At 39.0% G+C, this 23,753-nt stretch overlaps 2 protein-coding genes across 2 annotated transcripts; both read left to right on the forward strand.

Annotated features, from left to right (window-relative positions):
• The first annotated feature begins 14,708 nt into the window (after positions 1 to 14,708).
• LOC104433368 (cytochrome b5) lies at positions 14,709 to 17,540 on the forward strand. The gene is made up of 3 exons (XM_010046081.3): positions 14,709 to 14,966; positions 16,837 to 16,903; positions 17,022 to 17,540. Exons 1-3 carry the CDS (start codon positions 14,880 to 14,882, stop codon positions 17,264 to 17,266), a joined length of 399 nt encoding a protein of 132 aa, XP_010044383.1. The 5' UTR covers positions 14,709 to 14,879; the 3' UTR covers positions 17,267 to 17,540.
• Positions 17,541 to 19,750: 2,210 nt separating this feature from the next.
• LOC104433370 (fructokinase-like 2, chloroplastic) lies at positions 19,751 to 23,683 on the forward strand (the record flags this gene model as incomplete). The annotated part of the gene is made up of 4 exons (XM_010046087.3): positions 19,751 to 20,003; positions 20,111 to 20,745; positions 21,359 to 21,830; positions 23,233 to 23,683. Coding segments are annotated over 4 exons (1,584 nt in total), but the record flags the coding sequence as incomplete, so codon positions are not given.
• Between the last annotated feature and the right edge of the window lie 70 nt (positions 23,684 to 23,753).

The raw sequence follows: 23,753 nt of genomic DNA on the forward strand, positions 1-23,753 counted from the left end.
ATGATTCACGACTCCTTCAACCCAACCAGAGGAAAAGGTATATATCTAAGAAGAGAGAGAGAGAGAGAGAACTAGGGGTTGAGGGGCTATGTAACGATATTAAAGAAGAGAGAAGAGAGCGAGTGACTGAAGCAGAAGGGGATGGGAGAAGCGTCAAAAGGAAAATCTAGGGTTTGTGAACACCGGGTCATAACGTTGTACCTGCACTGCGATTTGCAGATACGGAAGTTTGCACGGGGACTTGGTTTTTGGTCTTTTGCACTTATGACTCTCTCCTGCTACTCTTGGGGGTACTTCTGCTTTACTAAATACTCACTCCTCCAAACTTAGTATCCCTCGTTAGTCTCACGATGTTCTCCTGCCACACATGCACACGCAGATGCACAATCATAATAGCTCCGTAATATAATGTCAATTCAAACTTTACCCGCCATTAATCTGATTCGATTTTACTTACGATTATTACTGGGATGGATTTCTCTGGGTGACAATTTGGGGACTGATAGGTCAGGTAGATTTCATCATTACTCATTGGTTAAATTAGCTTGAGTTCCATCTGATATAGATATGAAGTAGAATGAGAACTATTTTATGCATTAGAGATGGATATCATTATTCCTCTCGTTATGAATAAGGTCCACATCGCATATGAGAGGATGAGAATTTATATCGAATGTACCTTATGATGTCTTATGTGTATTTATCAATTGGTAGACTCGTGAGATATTAGGAAATGTGACTTAATTCTTCTCTGAGTTTATGTGTAATATTACAAAAATAAGAATGGATCTTCAACTTATATATCTTACTACTTCATTTTTTAAATGTAGGAGATAATAATTTTTCAATTACATTGTTTAAAGTAATAAAAAATGATTTGCATATTATTCTTATTTGCCACTAATTATACTGTTTAATTTATCCAAGATGGAGATTCTTGAAGCCGCCACGTAGCAAAATAATATGCTGTCTATTGTATATTTTCCATTACTGATACTTTCATATCCAATATAGTTACTCATCCAATATTGTGCTCGTATGGTAGATCATGCAACCATTCTCTATTACACGCAGATAACTTCTCTCTCATACACAAATGGAAGTGTAGGAGAGTATTCCATGGTCAATTTATCATCATCATAGAACATGCTCACATAAAGGAGAAACATATTGAATTATTTCCTATTTTCATTCAAGACATTTCAAATTACTCTCATTGGAATATTTATCAAACATGGACTTATTATAGGTTGATGGAGTAGGTTGCTACATAGATATATCTCGCACGTTGTCGAGTCACTTTTCGAAATGACATGCAATGCCTACGTTTATTAGCATAATATTGTCATGTCAAAAACCGCGTAGTGAAGGATAATGGTAGCAAGAGGATTAATCAACGGGATGAGCGAATTTGATGATATCCCAACTATCGTCCAAGGCTGTATAAGATTGCGATTGAATGGCTTTTTGACACGAAGGAAAGATGTCATTTCTGTCGATGCTTTCAAACATGGATGTATCTCCACTAATCTATGATCAAATTATAGTTATGGCCAAAATGACCACAGAAAAGCATATATTTTGCAAGCTAAGTTGAATTGCATGAAAATGCTGCAGCGGCTAAAATATCTAGTATATAAAGTTAAGGTAGCAGAAAACCACGCACAAGAAGAAATCCTGTAATGATTGGTGATTGCCGAGAGGAAGAAGCAGGAGTAGATTGAAAATGCATGAAGTCAACCCTTGTCGATCACATCAACGGAACCCAGATAAAAATAGGCCACGATCTGCTTTGATAAGTGAAAGTCATTGTGTATAATAAAGCAAAATGGAAATAAGAAAAGAAGGAAAAATCGCTGTTCATCAACCAAGATCGTTAGAAGAATCTCCTTTCGTTAGTCTTGGACAATATAGATTAGTACCATATTAACGTAGACATTTTCTAGTTAGGCATGACGAGAGACCGAATCGCAGAGAACCATTTAGGCAAAGGTATCTTGTCGATTGCCCCTATTGTGGCAAGAAAGATATCAATGAAAGCTCATGAATGAGCATCGAAATTAGTAAGAGACGTCCACTTGGATACATAAGTTGAGAAAAGACCAGTCGCGAGTAGACATGAGTGGAAAGAAGTCAGGATCATCACCGAGAGAATTGTCCTTTATAGTCTTGTTATATTGCATGAAGGTAAATCATGCATGAATATATAATTAGATCTTACACGTTTTTCTATTATATGTCCATCATTCGAAAAGAAAAATACGTATAAATAACCTGTTGAGTAGAATAATGCATGGATGAAGAAAATGTCAGTGTAGAGAGAGAGAGAGAGAGAGAGAGAGAGAGAGAGGGAGAGAGATTAGGGTTATCATTTTGATATTTGATCCATTCCACTTTACGGGGTGCAATATTAATTTTTAGGAAAATGACAGAGACAAGTGCTCAAATCACATGACAACTGTCGACCAATGGATTATTTAGGGACATGATGGGACGATTCCTGAATTGCCAAAACTGGAAAGAAGGCCATTCCCACGCTTGATTTCTCCAGTTTTCTTTGTTGGTATAAATCGAATTTCCCAAGAACCCCACAAAATATATGTTGTACGCGCACTCACTCTCTTTCAATTCAATTCAATCCTCCTCAACCCCCCGCTCTCTTCCCCCTAGGCCCATATATATGTCTATACATTTATATGTGTGTGTGTGTTTTGGTTTGTTTTATTTGTCGCATGGACGTGGTTGGATTTGAAACCCTCGCTAGTTGCATCAGGCCATTCTCTTTCTCTCTCTCTCTCTCTGCACTGTGGTCTCTGATCCTTAACGGATTTGGACACAATCATTAGATCTGTTGTCACCCTACAGTAGTACCTCTATTTGGAAACTGTGATTTGACTCATCCCTAGCTATGCTCTCTCTCTCTCTCTCTGAGAACGAATTGCATCTTACTTCTCGTGCGACTCGTGGGGTTGCTCCTTCCAGGAAATGAAACTTTGGTTTCCTCTTGCTGGTTTCACCCCCTGAAGAACTTCTTTTCGATACCCTTTTAGATTTTAAAATTTGTTGTTCCAATTTGTCGGTTATATAGTTTACAAACGCATCTGAGTCTCTCGTCTTTTAAGACAATCTGTCAAAATCTCGAGAGCTTAAATCAAATTATTATATACTTGCGTGAATTTTAATCCAAAATATGTTACCAAAAACAAGGTTTGCTTATTTTAATAGCTTGCTTCTTCGTTATTAATCAAAGAATCAACGGAGAACTTCTTTTATCATACCTAGAAAAGTAAAGTAGTAGAGAATTTCGATGTACTTGAACCAAACATTTGACCACTCCACAAATATTTTTGGGTTTCAATGGGCTTCATCAAAATATAAAGAATTTGAAATAGTTAGTGATAAATTAATGATAATAAATTGAGAAATTAAACAGATTAGCTTTTATTAGTTAAGCTCATTCAAAAACTAAACTTGTTTAGTTTAGAATTTTCAAAATTATTGCTTCATTTGAATTAAATCACTCATAAGCGAGGCTGAAACCTTTCAGAAGTTTCTCAACCCGCTCTTGAGTTAAACATGCAATAGAAGAATGAGAAATTACTAGCTCTTATACGAATGCACCTTCCAAAGTCGGTGGCACTTGAAACCCAATGTCATAAACAATGAGAAGAAGTAAAAAGGACAAAACGAAGAAAAGAAAAAATTGAAGGGAGAGGCACTTTCTTTGCATGCTCTATGTTTTGATAACGAAAGAGTCGCATGGTAGTGCCCCTTCTCGTAGGGTATTGCCAAATGTGGCTTTAACAACTCTAGAGCTGGCTTTGGTTCCATGGCATCGAGGCAAAAGTACTCTCTAGGTTACTCTCATGCGATCGATGGGATCCATAAAATAAAAAATAAAAAAATTAATAATAATAATAAAAAAAAATCAGATTCTTTTAAAGCTCAAAAGAGAATCTCCTTTTATACTGTCTCGAAATATTTGAGAACCACCAAATGCAAAATGAAAATTGGTGAATGTTTGAGGCGTGCTAAGTATTGTCCACAAGGATAATATCCGCCTATCATAGAGTGCAGAATGTTAAATGTGACTATTATTCTCCGTTCAACAAACCTTCCAATTAGTGTGCATCCGCTATCAGGTAGATCAAAAACGGACGTGAAATCAGAAGAGAGCAAGACTAAAGAGAATATATCATATTAAAATTTCCGGTATGTAAAACCTAACGAAGAAATAATCGGTATGTATAGAGGAACCAATATGAAAGTAAACTAGGTCAAGTAATGGCTAGGAAATGTAAATGTCAAAACAACTAGAAAATTAATTAAGAAAAGGCTAGCTGAGTAAATTTTACAGTAGCCAGTTTGATAGTCAAGTTAATGTACCAAAAACGGAGGTTGGAGATGTGCACCCATTTTTCAAGCAATGTGGGGCAATGAAAGTGAGGAAACATATCTTTTAAAGTACTACGACACTAACGACCAAAAGAAAGGTACCACGACACTTATATATGTGGCTCAATATTACTACATGAATCGTCCCATCACCTTACATAACATATTCACTACATAGATGATATGATATTCAAACAATGGTAAGGGCAATTACTAAAAAAGTTCTAAATTTATTGTACTTGTATCAATTCAATTTTGGCCAATTTTGGATGGAAATTACTAATGTGACTATCTAATCAGCTTTAGCCATCTTTCATTACATGGCAAGGATAATTTTTACAATTTTTTTTTATTTCTTTTCTTCTTCTTTTTTCTAATCCTAGAGCAGCGATATCGTTGGACTCTCACCTGGTCTAGGGAGGGCATCACGATTGATGCCCAGATCCAAGCGAAGGTTGCAACTGATGCATTTGCTTGCCGTCCTAGAGTTGGAAAAAGAATAAAAATAATTGCAAAAATTATCCACATCAACGCCCATTATGACACGTAAAATGATCGACATTGACAAGACTATCATGTCAATGATTTCATATCAAATTTGGTTAAAGAGATCGAATTAGCCAATCATCAAAAAGTTTAAAGTAAATTGGCACAATTAAAAATTAAGGATTGAATTAGCACAAGTAATAAGTTTAGAACTTTTTTAAATAATTTTCCCATCAATTGTAGGTTTCTCATATGGATGCCATGATCAGCCAGCATTAAAATGATAAGTCATATGTATAGAGAACTTTCGATTTTGGTTTCATTTGATTATGCATCACAAAAGCCGTACAAAGAACTAAAGGTAAATCAAAGAACACCAAGGGGTATAACGAGGTCAAATATACATGCCAAATTCATAATGTTTGACAATAGACAATCAAATATCAGAATGGAAGTATTCACCGAGTGAAAAGCATTTTTTTTCCCTTTCTCATATTCGAAATATTAGTTATATATATATGTTACATGCGAACTTACGCATTAGACATTAGGAGTAGGCATGGTTTTAGGGTAGCACCTAGAATCTAAGAACCAAACCGATGCAAATTTGTAGGTTCCGAGTTCTAATGTATGCAAGGTAAGTTCCAGATTCCAAAAATTAATAAACCTGTTTCGATGGGTGGGTACTGGATACTTAGAGGAACCTGAAATCTGAAACCTGTAACATTAAACTTGGAACAAGTTTTAATATTTTTCTTGGTTCATGTATTCATATGATCTTGTAATATTCCACACCATTCGATGATGAGTATATAATCTATAGGCACTAGTTTGAGCTTTCATTTCTTGATTAAGACTTTTACTTTATTAATATTCATATTTTTCATGTGTCTTTATGGTTAGTGAATTGAAGTAATAAATAGTGATCATTAAAAGTTTTAATTCATTGCAATAGTTCAATTAACAATATATGTGGAACCTGAATAGACCTTGGAACTGATCCTAAAACTTGTGATAAGATAAGTTCCAAATTCTAGGATATGTAGAGTAAGTTTTGAATTCCAAAAAATGAAAAACTTGTTCTAACAAGTAAGTTTCAAGTTCCAAAAAATGATAAACTTGTTCTAACAAGTAAGTTTCAAGTTCTAAATGGAATCTGTACGGAACCTAGAATTGCTCACCCTTATTAGACACACCAATTACATGGGCCCTCATGCTCTTTTGCATTCATTCATTTTACCAAAGAGTGGGGCGAAAAAAGGGGGGAAAGCTCTTCATTCCTGGTTCTCTTGTAACTGGACCCCTCTAGAGCCACAAAAATCCTTACTTAGAATGGGATTCCAACCCAGCTCTATTCCCCTTATAAAACCTTTGTTATTGGGTAGTCATACACTTCATATATTTCTAGCGATTCACATGTTATTGAAATAATATTCAAATTAAAAAGTAGATTTAGACCAAAATGACATCATTTTAGCATTATCATTCATGTTTTAGCCACATCCGCGCCACGTAGGGGAGAGAAAATAATTTTAAAAACCACTTCAGCATTACCTTTATCTAAGTTAAACGGAGTTAATGGAAGGATTTGATTACACTAATTTAATAAGTTTTATGACTTGATTATATTTTTGAAAGTTTTAGAAATCAATTGTATTTTCGTGATAAGTTTTAGGATTTTTCATGCATTTATCTCGGCGGAAGAACAGCCCAAGTGCCATAACTTGGCACGGGAGGATACTTAAGTGCCATAACTTTAAAATGGTACACTTGAGTGCCAGTTTTGAAGTTAAATGGGACACTTAAGTGCCACTCTGCGAAAATCCGGCCAAATGCCTTACGTGGCGACTTTCCGGCGAGTTTGGTCCAAAACGACGTCGTTTTGCACGGCCGACGTGGCGGAGAAAATGCAAAAACGACGCCGTTTCGTGTCTGACGTGTAAATAATAATATAAAAATTAATTAAATTAGATTTAAAATTAATTTTATTTAAAATATTCAAAAATTTAAAAAAATTTAAAAAATTTAAAAAATTAAGAAAAATTTTAAATTTTAAAAATTTTAAAAATTTAAGAAAAATTTTAAAACTTTTTTTAAAAAAGGTGGAGGTCGAATGGGGAGGCTAAGGGCTGAGCTCTCGCGCCGCCGCCTCCCCGCCATCGCCGGGAAGGGGCCGGCAAGGGAGGGGGAGGGTCGGCGGTCGCGACCCCAGGCCGGCCGACGGCGAGGCTGCGAGCCCTCGCCGGATCGTGGCAAGGGCCGCGACCCTCGCCCGATGGGCGAGGGCTCACGGCACTCGCCGCCAATCGGCCTCGCCGGCCCCTAGCCAAGGCCCGGCAACCTCGGCTGACCCTCCCCACTCCGTCGCCGGCCCTTCCCAGCGGCGGCGGGGAGGTAGCGAGGGCCCGCGACCCTCGCCCCATGCGAGCCCTCCCCGCGACCCTCTCCCGGATCCGGCGAGGGCTCGCGGGCCCTCACCCGGATGCGGGGCGAGGGTCGCGACCCTCGCCGCGATCCGGCGAGGGTTCGCGCCCTCGCCGTCGGTCGGCTGGGGGCGGTGACCTCGGCCGACCCTCCCCCCTCCGTCGCCGGCCCTTCTCGGCGACGGCGGGGGAGCGGCGGCGGCGAGGGCTCGCCCTCAACCGTCCCGTTCGACCTCTCCCCCTTTTTTTCTTAATTTTTAAAATTTTTAAATTTGCCTTAATTTTTTTAAATTTTTTGAATATTTTAAATAAAATTAATTTTCAATCTAATTTAATTAATTTTTATATTATTATTTACACGCCAGACACTAAACGACGTCGTTTTTGCATTTTCTCCGCCACGTCGGCGTGCAAAACGACCCCGTTTTGGACCAAACTCGCTGGAAAATTGCCACGTCAGCCATTTGGTCGGATTTTCGCCGGAATGGCACTTAAGTGTCCCATTTTACTCCGATATTGGCACTTAAGTGTACAATTTTAAAGTTATAGCACTTAAGTGTCCCTCCGTGCCAAGTTATGGCACTCTAGGTGTCCCAACCTCCATTTATCTCTATATAAAAATACATTAAAAAAAAAAAAAATCATCATCAACATTACATCAATGATCAAAGAAACAACCGTTATAGCTTATGTCTTATTTATTATCTTCTATGAATCAAGGACTCTCTTAGCATCATCAATTTCTTTTTTTCTGAAGCCCCAGTCGTAGCTTGATACTCTGATATGCAGCCCGTTGGGTGCTTCAACTCCCGGAAACTCATGAATTTCACTCTTCCCAACTTCTTCCCTCCTGCAATTGAAGCAAAATTATCTATAGAAGTCCCTTGTAAATTGACCTGATCAATACTTTAGCAATTATAAAAGGCCGGATGATTTAAAAAATAATAAATAAATAAAATAAACTTACACTAAAATTAGAGCAACATAATTTACTTGTATCTAGCTGAGAAATAGTGAAGGAACGTAGAGATTTTGAGGAAAATTTACCAAAATAGTCATAAATCTTTTGCAATTATGGCAATTCGGTTCTAACCGTATTTTTTTTTTTATCAATTGAGTCATAATAATTTTATATTTTTCTCAATGTAGTCAATTTGGTCAATTTTGGCCAATCCGACACTAACATGGAAGCTAGATATCTTACGTGGCGCAAGTGTTGCTAACATGAATAATTTTTAATAACATTTTAATATTTTTTCAAATTTTATTTATTAATTTTTTTTCTTTTCTTTTTCCATTTTTATCTGTTTCTTTTTGTTTTCCTTCCCCCTACGGCTAGACACAAGGATCGGCACAATTAGCCCTACCAATTGCTAATGAGGGCAAGTCATGGCAAGACTTGACCTCACCCAGCCACTAGCATTGGCCTCGCCTAGCCATGGCAAGTGCTATTGGCAAGGTCAACCGTGCCACTAGCCAATCGCTAAGTTTAGAGGATGAATGATAACTCTATAAAAATAGAGTTATTTTACCTATTTTAGGCAACAATTAATGCATTATCTATGAGAAAATATTTGGATTTCCTTCTGATTATTTAAATTTTTCTTATTTATGCAGAATAATGAGATATGGAGAAGATAAGGAAAAGAATGGCAATTATCAGGAATTCAAATAAAAGCAGCAGTGGAAGATAGATATCAAATCAGGAAATTCTTGATTTTGTTCCCTAATGTGTTATCTACAAGTAGATATTTTAGATTTCATATAAATAGGAAGAGAGAGCAGCTGGGGTTTTGGGGAGTGAGACCATTTTCCATTGTTCTGAGAGTTTTTTTCAAGTATTTTGAAGAGAAGACAAAAGTGGTGACAGAATTCTTGTTCTTTGATTCAAGATGCTGGGTTTGATTTATATTTTTATTTTTTCTTCTACTATGTTCTAATTTTCTTTTGTTAGGGCTATGATGTAACCTAACCATGATGATATGAATTTCATGATTTTTATGTTTTACAATTGATTTCATTCATGTGAGTTATATATTATTGCGTTTAATGCTTTTGAGTGACCGGCCACCACTTGAATGATCGATGTGCATGTTTGAGGCGAGAGGTGATAATATGCAATTGCTCATTATAATATATAACCATGAATTAAACGTGGATAGAAATATACCGCGTTATTTGTGTAGCTTTCGGTGATAAGGTGATCCAAAAGACTCATTGTAAACCGGGAATATTCATAATTTTTAATGCACTCATGTTTATTTTAATTCACATAGAGATATAGTGGATTAATAAGCTGAGTAGGTTTGCTATACCTAGAGATATGATAGTAAATAGATTAGGAAATTCCGCTATCACATGTTTGATATCGTTCTTATATTCACAACAATCTGAAATTCATATATAGTGGTTATGGTGAAATCGGATGCTCTAACATATTTATCGATTGATTTTACTGCATTTAGTCTACAAATTTCGTTTTTAATTCATTCTTAATTATATTTTGATTTGTTAGATAAATTTTAGAATTATTCTATTTTAGTATTTAATTGGTTTATTAATCATCGATCTCCGTGGAACGATACTTTATCTCATCATTATATTACTTGTTCGATACGTGCACTTGCGTTTAGAATTTTACGAACAATGAAGATGAAGGAAAGAGGGGAAAGAAAATGAAAGAGAAAAAGGAAAAGGGAAAAAGAAAATTAAAATATATATATCATTGAAAATTGTACCTGTCTACACCGACTGTACCACATAGGACAATCGAGTGTTTATGTCAATGTCAGTTAACCAAAATTGATCAAATGATCTAAATTGGCATAAATACAAAATGTTTATAATTCAATTACCAAGAAAAAAGATTATGATTGAATTAATACAATTATAATTAGTTTAGAATTTCTTTGATAATTCTCTTGTGATTTTGACAATGCCCCCACTCCTTTCTCGGGCACGGCCTACTTCCTCCACCAAAGAGGGAGCAATAATAATGGGATTCTATCACTGGCCATGATGGCTTTGCTGGATAGGCTCCTGCCTTTGAAGGGAAATGTCAGGTGTTCGAAGTAGGGGTGTGCATGGTCCGGGCGGGCGGTTCCCGACCTAGAACCGGGAACCGCCCGCTAAGGACCGGTTCCGAAAAATCGGAACCGGGATCCACCCGTTTGTTGGGTGGATCCATGGAACCGATTTTGACGTGAAAAATTCTGGTTTTCAAGAGCGAAACAATTTTGGTTTCCCGGACCGCCGCTGTGGAAACAAGAGCAGCGGAACAAGAGGCGGAAAAATTCTGGTTTTCAAGAGCGAAACAAGAGGCGGAGGAGCAGCGGCTGTGGCGAGTGGCGACCGGCGCGAGGGGGCGGACAGTGGCGGAGGAGGAGCAGCGGCGGCGGCATGAATGCTTAGTGAGGAATCGAAGACAAGGAGAAGAGATTGAGGAAGAAACAGAGAGATAATCAAAACGAGGAAGAAATCGGAAGAGAATCAAGAGATGAGAAGCAAATTAGGGCTTCTTACCTTGTTGAGTGACGGAAAAGGGCTCGCCGGCTCGGTCAAGAGTTCTTGCGGAGGCGGAGGAGCGCGCGGTTGGCCGGGCGAGTGGTGACCGGCGCGAGGCGGGCGGTGGCGGAGGAGGAGCGGCGGCGGCGTGGATACTCGAGGTGGACCGTGGAACCGTGGAATCGAAGACGAAGAGAAGGAAAGGAACAGAGAGTCGGAGGTTGAAGAAGAAGAAACGCGATTAGGGCTTCGCAAATTAAGGGCGGGGGCTTCGTACGAGACTTTTGTTTTTTTTTTTTTTTTTTAAATTATAAATAGTACCGGTCCAGGTCCGGGTGGGCGGGCGGGCGGATCCGCCATGGAACCGGGACCGGACCGGTTCCCACCGGTTCTCAACAATTGGACCCGGGAACCGGACCGGTTCCCTCAAGAACCGCCGGTTCGGGCGGTTCCGGGTCCAATGCACACCCCTAGTTCGAAGCCCCTGCAACGCAAGTTGCGGGGAGACTGGTAGACCATTAGGTGTATTACGCATGGCGCCCTAGTGGTGGGTCCTAAGCTAGTGTCACCTGGGGGTTTACGTGGTGGTTGTTGACCAAAGCGGTTCCTCTGACACAAAAAAAAATGATAATAATAAAATAATAATGGGATTCCAAGCTCTTGTCCTGCATTTTAGTCCCAAAAAGCAGAGGAAAGATAACGACCCGCATGGAAAAATTAGATAAATTACAGAACAAATTGATTAATGAGTGTCATGGCATTGGGTCGTAGTTGATCTCTCTAAGGTGGACGCATATTCTCCATTCTTTTGGAATAGGAAACCAAGAATTTCGCAAGAGAACATGGCATTACAAACTTCCGAGAACAACACACGCATTGAAATTGGAATTCAGAACTTACTCGCAAGGATCATGGATTACAAAGATGCGTGTAGATGATAAGTGAATCAAAATAGTCGGTGTGTGTGATGCAATCGAGGGTGCTTGAAGCAAAGCTTTTTTTTTTTAACTACAATTGCTTTCTGAGCAAGTAAAACATGTATCTCGAGTAATGAAGTGAGAGCTTATGAAAGGACCACTTAGTTCCACGTCTGTAGCCTTCTTCCTCATCAGACAATCTCGAGTAATATTGTGTGACCTGATATGTTGATCGGCATTAATCGAATTCTAGCTCGAAAGCTTCAAATATGAAATCCGATTCCAACTCCAGAATTTGCTTGAAGGCAATAGAAAAAGCTGTCTGAATGGACATTGTGGCCATCACGAAACAATACAAATCTCCCATGACATAAGTTCTACAAACCGTCTTTTGTTGTGCAAAACATTACGTTCTGAACGGTTCGTAATTGTTGTTAAAAGACGAATTACCAGCCGGTTTTGTCTCGAATACAAAGAGTCCTCCCTTCCTCAGTGAAAAATCTCATGTTCTTATTAATTTTGCGCAGCAGATCATCGTCCTTTATCATCGCAGGACCTACGAGAGCTAGAAATGCCCCTCTCATGCGCTTGTGAGTGGCGCCATCTACAGTGGCAATGTTGGATCTCCCAAGTATTTCCAAATGGGATTGTGGGTAAACAGGAACTGAGTCCTTTTGCTTCATTCAAGAGGATGTATCCGTTGAGCTTTAGGTTCATGGAAATCACTTGGGAGAGCTTGAGACATGTGATAGAATAAACTCCCGTACCTGTTCAATCATGAAAGCAAAGAGAAAGTTCAACAAAGGATTGATCTTTTTCTTTTTGTCTTTTTTGGGGGAGCCATCACAGCATGACCGCTTTCCTTGTGGGGGAGAATGCCGCAGTAAAAAGGGTGATGTGCAATAAGCAAAGGCAGCAGAATGTTTGAGACAAACTGTTTATGAAGAGATTGTCTGATGTAGAACGTGTAGCTTCAAGATTTTGGTAGTCAACCAAAGGTACAAAACATGTGGAATCCCCTTTTAGGCTTCATATTAAACTCGGTAATAATGACCAAACTACTGAATTTTTATCCGATCTGTAATTTAATATGTAAATTTTTTATTTTGTTTTAGTTTAGTACATAATCTTTTCAAATGCAACTCAAATTCAATATGATGCTTTCATTATAGGGAATGTTGTATCATATATATGGACAACTACCTCACTTCTTTCTTCCGATTTAGTAAAAAGCTTTGGGTTTTTCAAGTGATGGCAACATGGAATCATCTAGCTAATTTATTGTGTTCGCTAACATGACATCGTCTTAAGAAGATAGATAAAATGACAGGGTAAACATTTGGCCATATCAGCAAATTCCATTCATATACTTAAAGGAAGCTTGTATTGATCCAGATTTTGAACACCAAGGTGCCTGATATCCGTCTCGGATGATTGGCCCTTGGTGCCTAGCTGCCGGACCCAAGCCCCTGGGGGCAGCCAAAGCCCGGTGGGCCAGCCCGGGTCCCATGTGCCTGGACTCGGGGACCGGGCGTTTGATCCTGGTGTCGTATTGCAAAGTTCTTTTCCCATGAAATAGACAGATTGCAAAAAGTTCGGGTCTTCAAATTTTACAGTGGCCACTTTCGGTGTCATCAGTCCCTAAGCTGGAGACGCTTCTCTAGGTTGAACACCAGATCGCTCTTCATAGCATAAACGTTTCTCACCATCATATTAAAGATGCATCTATTCACGTTCGTTCAATATGTTCGAGAACAATACAGAAGCCGGGACGAATAAAACAACGTAAAAACTCATACTTTGCTTTCTTCTTACTGGTGAAGCGCGGTCCTTCTTTGAGGAAGGCTGTGGTTTCGCCCAGAAGTGGCCAACCCAATGTTCCCAGAGGCAAGCCTTTTGTATTGTACCTCATCTGGTTCCACTTCAACAGGGCCACGCAAATGATGGGACTCGCGATCAGCCGAAGGGTGACCAAATCGATCTCCATATGATGCTCCCGTTCCGATAGGTGTTGATTGTCTCAAATCTGCTCCAAGATCTAATAGGTTCAGCATTGTGTTGTGCTGTCTGAACAAAAAAGTTTTGGTATAAATACCATTCTCTAATAAAGTCTAATGTCAAGTCTAATGAGTAAAGATGTAGTAATCATTGATTTTCCCTCTCTTTTCAAGATCCCAGAATATATACATGTTTAGAATATTTAATTAATAAAAAAATAGTTTCGTCTAACAAACAACTCAAGTTTTGCGATCCCAAAGTGACTTTTGAAGCGCTTCACTAGGCAACCAATACATTAGAAATGCATCTGTCATATCAAGTTTTCATTGCTGAATTAAGTAGATATTTGGGTCGTTATTTATGGACCTTTCAAAAATTCAATACACTATCTCTTAGATTTTATTATCTTTTGAGATTCTCTTACCAAGGTGAGTGTTTTCAGAACCATTAGTCACCCTCTTAATTTTAACCACTGAAACCTTCCTTAAAAGATTGTAAAAGTTAGCAAGGCAATTGAGAATTTGCGCACTACAACATTTCGGAATCATATCAAAGTAAATAGTTAATCCAAAAATGTAAGATTTCGATTTCAATTTCCTCCTTGGATTTGCAACCACATGACGCCAATGATTATGAAATCTACTCTTTGGCATCATCTAATCGTGATGCATAAATTCTATAATGTATGTTCACCTATGTCGTACCGAAATTGAATGCGCAACCGTTTCTTTTAAAAATTAAAATTTTATGATACCTAATGTATTATTTTAAAGTTTGACACCCTTCCATCATGTGAAAGCTGATTTGAAAATGTGGGTAAAATAATTAAAATGAGTGTAATGGTTTTTTTTTTTTTTTTTTTTTTTTTTTTTTTTGGGGGTGGGGGTGTGGTTTTGTAAGTATGATGGATTAGTTGAGATAGGTTCTTTTTTCTGCTGCAGTTGGTGGGGGACCGTTTTCAGGCTTGTAGCCCAAGTTCAGGGCTCAAGCCCAACGATCCATCCATTCCGGAAAAAAAGGGACGAGGATGAAGATAAAAATGTCGGAGGAGGGTTGACAGTCGACACCCGAATAATCTGCGCCGCCGCCGAGAGGATCCCCGCCGCCGTCGTTTGGTTGAACGGGCGCTGGAGGGGCCGTCGTCGCCGGTGGCCAAATGCCGACCATCACGAAGATATACTCTATGCAGGAAGCGTCGCAGCACAACACCAAAGAAGATTGCTGGATTGTCATCGACGACAAGGTCGGCTCTTTCTCCGCCCTCTTTCTTCCTCCGGGGTTTCGGGCTGTGACCCAGATTTTGTTTCGCCACCTTCGTTTCTGTTCGGTGTGATTCTGTCTTTGCTTGCTTGTGTTTGCAGTCCCCTGTTGTGGCTTAGGCTCCGTTTCTCGTGTCTGATTAGTTAGTGACGTCAATGTCCTGTCCCATATGTTCTGTGTTTGGAAGTTCTTATGCCTCAACTCCCTTTTAGTTACTGATCATTTCTGCTAAGTTCTGTAGCCTGAAGCGATCCGTTTTCATTATAGTCATTGGTCAAGTTTGAAGCCCTTCTCAATGAGTACTTGAAAGAACCAATTTATGAAATGAATGTTAGTCGGAAAATGAGCCAAAAGATGTCCCTTTGTCCTTTCTATCAAAAATGAAAACCATTCGGAAAAATAAATGGCCAGCTACCTGCAGTTCTAGTCGAGGAAAGATGGAGAGGGATTTGTGAAGAATATTATGATCCCTATACAGTAGCATGTTATTTCATGGATTTATGCAATCCTCAGTTTAGAAGTTTTGGTTGTCTTGCATAAATGACGTTGCTCTTGGCTGCAATTTACTGTCATCAAGTTCATTGAGTTTTGCCATTGTTTGTAAGTTAGCTGAGAATTAATTTACTCTGTTACTGGAGGTGTTGAGTTTGGTTATAACACATGGGGGAGTTGGGGGTCCCGATCATGTGAATTATTTGGGCTACACAATGTTATACATAGTGTTCATGGTTTTGGCTTCAAGATGCTTCTCGTTAAATCCTAAGATCAAGTTGAAGTTAGCTATAGGAGTTTTATTCTTGACAAATGACAGACACGAAGACCTGTTATAAAGTGGTGGCATGCACCGGCATACGTGGGACTCCTTTCCGCCTTTTGGCTTCTTTAGTTGGATTTGCTTCTTAGGTTCTTTTCTTCATAGCAGTTAGAAAGGAAAATATAAAACAAGGTGTCATCTCCTCTGAGCTTAAAAATTCTTCTTGTCATTCACAGCAATGTCAAAGCTAGTTGCTTGGTATTGGCTTGGGTGATGTGAAGTAAAAGGGAACCTTCTTCCGCAATGCCATGGATTACTTTCAATGAATTAGTAATGAAAATGCTACTCTCAGGTTGATTTTGGAGAGCAATGTCAGGGGAGATCATGAAGTTTTAGCTCCACCCTTCCTAATATCTTTTATTTTTCAGGACTTAGTTATGTACCATTTAACCAAAAAAATGGTACATTCTCTGAGTTGGAGCACAGCTTGGATGTTGGATCATGGTGTTCTTTTTTCTTTTTTTAATAAAATCATTACTTGCGATACTAAATTCTAGTGGTCTTTATATTGATGAATTCTGTGGCTTATAAATTTGAGGTAAGAAAAAGGAGTGTGCGAGTGCGCGCGTGTGTGCATGTGAATGAAGGAGAGAGAGTAATGGTTGGTATCTGGATTGGGGAAGAGAGAGGCTGATAGAAGTGGAGAAAGTGGATGAGGGAAACCATTTTCTATAGTGATCACTTGTGTATTATAACTGTTTAATCCTCCAGTTGCATTTTTATTAACACTAATCAAATTGTTTTTCTTTGAATGGAAGTGTGTGGAATTCATGGACTTAATGAAAAGTGCTTGTGAGTTTTTAATTGATATAAGTTTTCTAACTCCGGAACCTTATGATAGGGTCAATGCTATATTAGATGGAATGTTAATTTTGGCATCATTTTCCTCTTGCCACTTGCTAAACAACAGTTGTGCAAAATAATTGGAGAGAAAAATAGTATTGATTAACGCAAGTACCAGAAAGAAATAAGGAACGTATAAGAGTAAGTATGGCATCTGCATGTCTATGCTCTAACTAATTGTGTTTCTTCTGCACAGGTATATGATGTGTCATCATACATGGATGAGCATCCTGGTGGAGATGATGTTATCCTTGAGACAGTTGGTAATTTTCTTCACCTTGTTGATAATACTTAAGTTTGATCACATTGAATACGATCCATTTTAGATAAATCTCATGGTATTGGTTAGATGACCATATCTTTCCTTTTTCCTTACTAAAGGAAAAGATGCTACCGATGGGTTTGAAGATGCTGGCCATAGTGATGAAGCAAGGGAGATGTTGCAGAACTTTTGCATCGGGGAGCTTGACACATCTTCCCCAGTCATCCCAGAACTCGAAATATACCCCAAAGGAACAGACTCTTCTCAGAAGCTCATGGCCCTGACAAAACAATACTGGGCTGTTCCTGTTGTTGTTGCTGGCATTTCAGTGATTGTTGGCTTCTTATATTTGCGTAAGAAGTGAAGAAGTCTGTTTTTGGCATTATGTCTCCTTTTAAAATGATTTTTTGAGTCATGTAACAATGATTTGGAGAAACCGTTTATATCTGTTGGATTTAGATTTGGATAGAAGTCACCAAGATTGTCGAGGGAATTCTCCCTGTTGCAAGTCATTAGAAATGTTGTATTTTTGCTATTTTCAAATAGCATCATATACTATCAAACTCTCATGTGAATTTGAGAATTCATTTGGTGGGGTGGTATGTTGGGCTATTTAGTTAGGATTGTGTTTGAGCTTTCCGAGGACATGCTTAAGTATTCACTTATTCCAGCAGGAGTGAACCTAGCGCAACGCATCCGTTCATTGTGCAAAGAGGTGCTAATCATTCTGCCGCTGGTTTCATCTTTCGTAATTTTGTAGACTTCCTTGCTGATCAATGAATTTGTTAAATAAGTTGGTTTTGGTTGATTAAATGACGAGCCATTGTGAGCCTATAATCAGGGTGAATGTAATGGATGTTGCATGATCTATATGGGTTTTGTTTTCGATCTAAGGCACTGTCTTTTCGCGAAATGCTGAAGAGGGTCATCCTGTTCCAAGAAATGCGCTCACAACCGTGCACATCTAGAATCATGCTCACGCTCGATGCCTGGATATTGTTCTGTCAGGGACTCGTAATACTTTCGGGATCCGAACTGCTAACGGGTCATTTTGGTCCCAATCTTTGATAAATGTGAGTCCTCATGTCCACAGACATCATCCCATCAGTCACAAATCATCTGCAAATTGAGCCACAAATCCAAAATGATGATGGGCAGATGCTCTGTCTGCAACCCAAGGCATCGGTCTGTAGACGTTCTCTACCTCCATCCGAACGCTGCATTCTGTTGCTTATGAGACGTGACAACGAATGGATCTTGAAAGGAGGAGACGGAATGCTAAAACGATGACGGACTTTTCGATTGCCGGGGGGCGTTAATGACGAATTTTTGTCCTGAAGTTATTCTTCCTTGCAACATTCAATGTTAAACATTATCTCTTATAATTTACAAATTGCAGTGTGCCTTTAGCCAACTTTGGTATTAAGAGCTTGTTCAAGTGCTTTGTCATCCTCCATAATCTTTCCTGTGATTTGAGATCCATTCGAAGCAAATAAGATTTATGAACCAAAAATCATATCAAAAGTAATTTATATGATCTAAACCTCCTGAAAAGGTATTAAAATTTAAAATCGGAAATCCTTTTCCCTTGCACTGAAAATAGTCGCATTTTTCTTCAATATCTCTGTCGGCCAAATGTCCTGCCTCCGGCTCCGCCGCCCCGCCGGCGGTGGAGATGAAAATTCCTGGCGGCGAATTGCTTTTTTGGGGTGGGGTTGGTTCGGGGGGAAATAACTTAAAAGCAGACAGACAATCCGCCGGTGAAAAACAAAAGAAAAGAAAAAGAAGAACGGACGGTAATAAGAGAGCCAACCCACCCTCCGCTGATTAACTGCAAACGCCCTTCGCTTCTCAAACCCGAGCAGGTGGCGGAAGAGATAAACCCCCTCAACCGAAGTCTTTCTCTCCCGACGCCTCCGTCTGCTCCCTACTCCGTATAGTCGATTCGTGGGTTCCTCCAGTTCACCGAGTGGATGTCAAGGGTGGCCTCTCTCTCCTTCACTCACTCGTCTTTCTTGCCCAGGTTCGCTTCTCTCTCTAGCTCTCTCTTTTCTCGCTTCCTGCTTCCATTTTCGTGATTTGAAATTGTGCTTTTTCGTGGGTTGATTTGATTATTCGCGGTCGGCTTCTCATTTTGCTCGTGCGCTTGTCCAATGATATGTTTTGTTTTGAAAACTTTGTGGGACTTTTCATTTTAATCGTGCGCTTGTCCAATGATGTGTTTTGTTTTGAAAACTTTGTCTAGATGGGCATTAGTCTTAGAAGTGTGTTATGCTTGATTTGTTATGATTTATGTTTCTGGGTGAGCACTTGATTGTTCATATTGAAGAATCGCTTTCTTTTAAAACATATTGTCATCCCGGAAATGCGGATGCTGTTTGGTGTTCAATTGAGTGTTTCGCTGTGTTTTGTGCGGTTCCAACCTCTAGTTTTTTCTGTTTTTCTTCCCTTTCCTTGGTTTGGGGGTGGGAATGCATTGTCATGTAAAAATGAAGGCTTGAAACCATTAACATAGGTTTTGAATTGATTATAGTGCGAGAGAAGAAATTGATGGTTAAATTCTTTTGGCAACTATAGGTGAAATGATATATATGATGTCATACCGTAGGTGAGATGACCTAGCCCCATTTATCATTTTCTTGCGACAAACATCACCTCAATCTAAAATTTATTTGCTTTTGCCTTATTTGAAAGTTTATATGAGGCTGGTTTGGGTCACTCCACCAGTATAGTTATCAACTTGTCAGGTATGATTTTTTTTTCTAAGGCATGAACTCCGCAATTGCAGATGGCATAAGAATTGCCCTTTCTATTCAACCCAGATCTTGGTGCTCCGTCAAGATGTTAAATCACCAATAAATGGGCTCTTGCGAGTGCGTCTAAAACAAAACTTGTAGAAACTTCAGCTCCAGAACAAATTGAAGATAAGGCTGTTACTAAAAGGAGGACATCTTCTAAGCAAGCTACTACTCGTACTAGAAAGAAAGCTGTTGTAGATACCCCAGAGGAGTCCTCTGAATTGATTCCTAGTGATAAAGAAATGACCGTATCCGTAGCGCTGGAAGATTCCAACAAGAAACAGCGAAGGACTCATAAGAAAGGTAGTGTCTCAGAGTTTGCTGCTAATTTGGTGCTTGTCTTAAGCCGTGGTCATTTCTAATATCTACAGCCAGGAGGCATGCATCTGATTTGAATATTTTTTTTGCAGCTGCATCTGCTCTTACAACAACGAAGGAAGAGAAAACTAAGAAGGTAAGGAGGCGGAAAAAGAGTACTCTGGAGGTTGCTGAAGACAAAACTAGTGAAACTGAATTATCGGATAATGAGGACTCCACATTCTTTGCAAGTTTAGATCAAGAGAGTGATGAGGACCTAGATCTGGGAAAAGACGAGGGAGAGGATATTAGCTATACATACGGTTGGCCTCCTCTTGTTTGTTGCTTTGGAGCTGCGCAGCATGCTTTTGTACCATCAGGAAGGCCAGCGAACAGGCTTGTAGATTATGAAATTCATGAAAGGATGAAAGATGCTTTATGGGCACCAGATAAATATGTTAGGGCTCCAGGGGGGTCAGCTGGAAGTGTGGCTATTGCCCTTGCAAACTTAGGAGGTAAGGTTGCTTTAATGGGTAAACTTGGGGATGATGACTATGGCCAGGCCATGCTATATTATTTGAACATGAACAACGTTCAAACCCGATGTCTTCGCATTGATAGCAAGAGGCAATCAGCTGTATCACTGATGAAGATTGGCAAAAGGGGCCGTTTGAGAATGACTTCTGCTCGACCTTGTGCAGAAGATTCTTTGTCGAATTCTGACATCAATGTTGATGTATTGAAGGAGGTAATTTATCTTGCTGCTTTAAGAAAACCCTTGAGAATGTTACACCAGAGTTCCAGAGTGATATACATTACTAAGCTGAAAAGGGAAAATTTATTGTTTAACATCTTTACAAAATCTAATGTTTAAGCATGTATTTTTCTACTGGCGGTGCTGATATTTAAGTGACTTGGTTCAATGACTCATGGATCTCTGAAAAATCACTAAATTCAGTGACCTGTCTAATAGTAATGAGCACTAATAAAAATGGACATCATGACTCCCTTATTTTAATTGTAAGATAGGTGTGGTTAGTATGGAGGCTACACATGCATATGAGGAACCGGATGGACTTTACCCCACTATCCATTTTTGCTATCATCTTTGTCCCTATATTATTCACCTGAATGCCCCAACCTGGTTCATGTATCTGATGTCCCATCATACAATAGTTAATGTTTGGCGAAGGATCTGCTTATTATAAATGCAGTCCTTCTACTCAAAATGCATGTTCTGTACTACTTCTGAAGAACAGATCAGTGCTCGCATTATCATTTATTATATCGTTTGAATAATTGATTATTCAGAATGTTGTGTATCCCTGATGTCCTTTAACATATTATGGAATTTGATGCAGGCAAAAATGCTTTATATTAACACGCATTCGTTGCTTGAGCGTAACATGAGATCAACTGCATTGCAAGCCATTAAGATCTCAAAGAGATTTGGAGGGCTTATATTTTATGATGTGAATCTTCCTTTGCCTCTTTGGCATTCTGCTGAGGAAACCAAAGCGTTCATTCAGCAAGTTTGGGAGCTAGCAGATTTTATTGAGGTCACCAAGCAGGAACTTGAGTTTTTATGTGGGATTGTGCCATCTGAGGAATTTGACACCAAAAATAACTCGAAATCTAAATTTATCCATTACGAACCAGACATTATTGCACCTCTCTGGCATGATAATCTTAAGGTCTTGTTTGTGACGAATGGAACTTCCAAGATTCACTATTACACGAAGGAGCACAATGGTGCTGTCCATGGGATGGAGGATCCTCCCATCACTCCCTTCTCTCGTGATATGTCAGCATCTGGCGATGGCATTGTTGCAGGTATGAGTTTTTGAGATGCAATACTAATATCTATTATAATTGTGCCTGTCTGTTACACCAAGAAATCTAAAAGTTCCACATGCTCTTTTTAAGTATGTAGTTTTTTTTGTGAATGGTCTTGCATAGGAATGTTTCTCCATGATACGTCATGATTGAAAGTAGTGTTGCTTCATGATACCCCAAAGAAAATGTCGATGCTGTATTTTATTCTTATGTACTGCTAGCATATTATTCTAGGGCTGATCTCTCCAATGTCTCACAATCATGTTTCTTTTGCTTGTTCAAAGCTCTTTCAAATCTCTGATTAGTGGAGACTAGGGGTAAACATGGTTCTAGGGTAGATTTTAGAATCTGAGTACCGGACTGATGGGACTCCAGTCCAGTACCAGGTTCCATCTACCTAGAATCTAAAACCCGATACCTAAAATAAGTTTTTGTGTATTTTTTTTTTTTTTTTGTTTATATCTTTGCGCGATCTTGCGGTATTCCATGGCATTGCCATATAATATGAAACTACTAGTCTGAGTTTCAATTTCATAATTGAGACTTATACTTTGTTAATGTTTCATATTTTTCATATGTCTAAAAATAAGTTGTGATCAGTAGATTAGAGCAGTAAGTAGTAGTTATTAAAAGTGATGATTCACGTTCATTTAATAATATAGGTGAACTAGGGTAGATCTTGGAACCTATGACAAGATAAGTTCTAGTTCTAGGGTATGCAAGGTAAACTCTAGATTCAAAAAAATGATGAAACTGTTTCGACGGATAGGTTGTAGATTTCAAGTGAAATCTATATGAAACTTGGAACTGCTCATCCTAGTGACAACTAGAGAGATATTTCATTCTTTTCTTGGAGCGTCCCATATGGGGCCAAAGAGATAATTAGACCTCATTGTGCCATAATTTGTGTTATTTTTCTTTTCAGTTTATAACAACCATAGTATATCCATACTTTATAAGATATTTCATTACTCCGTATGTATGATTTGATCAGTTTTTAGCTTCTTCCTCTAAAATTCACCATGCGTTTTGTTGACATTCTGATTTTGCATCATCTGTCGTCATTGCTCCTCATCATTGTTAAAGTTGTTAGATCTCTCTCACCTACTTTGACCACTTCTCTGAACATCCTATATCTAAATTTGATGAGCAATCACTTATTTGTTGAAGCCCCAAAGAGAGTGAGTTCACTGGATAAAAACAAGTTTTTTGCTTGAAAAGGCAATTCTTATCGGTTTTACGACAGGATTGCTTCATTTCTCCTGGATACTAATGCTGTGATTTACTGCATCTTGTATTGTCAACATGATGGAAACGAACTTTCTTACCAAGCTCTGCATTGTTGGCATGATAAAACGGTACTCTGCTTTACCAAGTTCTCTTTTGCCCATGTTTGAAGGTCTCGTGAGGATGCTGACGGTTCAGCCTGACCTCCACACAGACAGAGACTACCTAGAGCACTCAATCAAGTATGCCATTGACTGCGGAGTCATCGATCAATGGGCTGTCTCACGAACACATGGCTTCCCCCCTAGAGAAGATGAAGAGGAAGAGGTGTCGCCTGATATTAACGGCATAAGATCATTATCACAGAGGGAGTATCGGACAGTGCATTCACAATGATCATTTTCGCTTTCGACTAGCTAGCATTTTCTTCCCTGTAAAGTGACGATCTTATTCTTTTTTCTTGTTCCGTCTCTTCATAAATTTTCTCCACTTGTTTCCCGCCTTTTTCAAATTCACAGTCCCATGTGTAGACACATTGTAAAACTTCCCTTTCTTGAACTTCTTGTAACTGGTATACTTGGTGAAAGCCCACTGAGAATTCAACGGGAAGCTTGATTATTGCACTCTTTCACTGGTGTAAATAGGCATAGAAGAAACAAATATCAAACTGTTCGTCACGGTTGGAGCTTTTCT

The sequence above is a fragment of the Eucalyptus grandis genome, chromosome 2 (assembly GCF_016545825.1).
Source record: "Eucalyptus grandis isolate ANBG69807.140 chromosome 2, ASM1654582v1, whole genome shotgun sequence".
Taxonomy (NCBI): domain Eukaryota; kingdom Viridiplantae; phylum Streptophyta; class Magnoliopsida; order Myrtales; family Myrtaceae; genus Eucalyptus; species Eucalyptus grandis.

Excerpts from the sequence above, each read along its gene's own strand:
- LOC104433368 (XM_010046081.3), top strand. The coding sequence starts at position 14,880 with ATGCCGACCATCACGAAGATATACTCTATGCAGGAAGCGTCGCAGCAC. Across the intron at positions 14,967-16,836 it reads GGATTGTCATCGACGACAAG|GTATATGATGTGTCATCATA; the intron begins GTCGGCTCTTTC and ends TCTTCTGCACAG. Across the intron at positions 16,904-17,021 it reads TGTTATCCTTGAGACAGTTG|GAAAAGATGCTACCGATGGG; the intron begins GTAATTTTCTTC and ends TCCTTACTAAAG.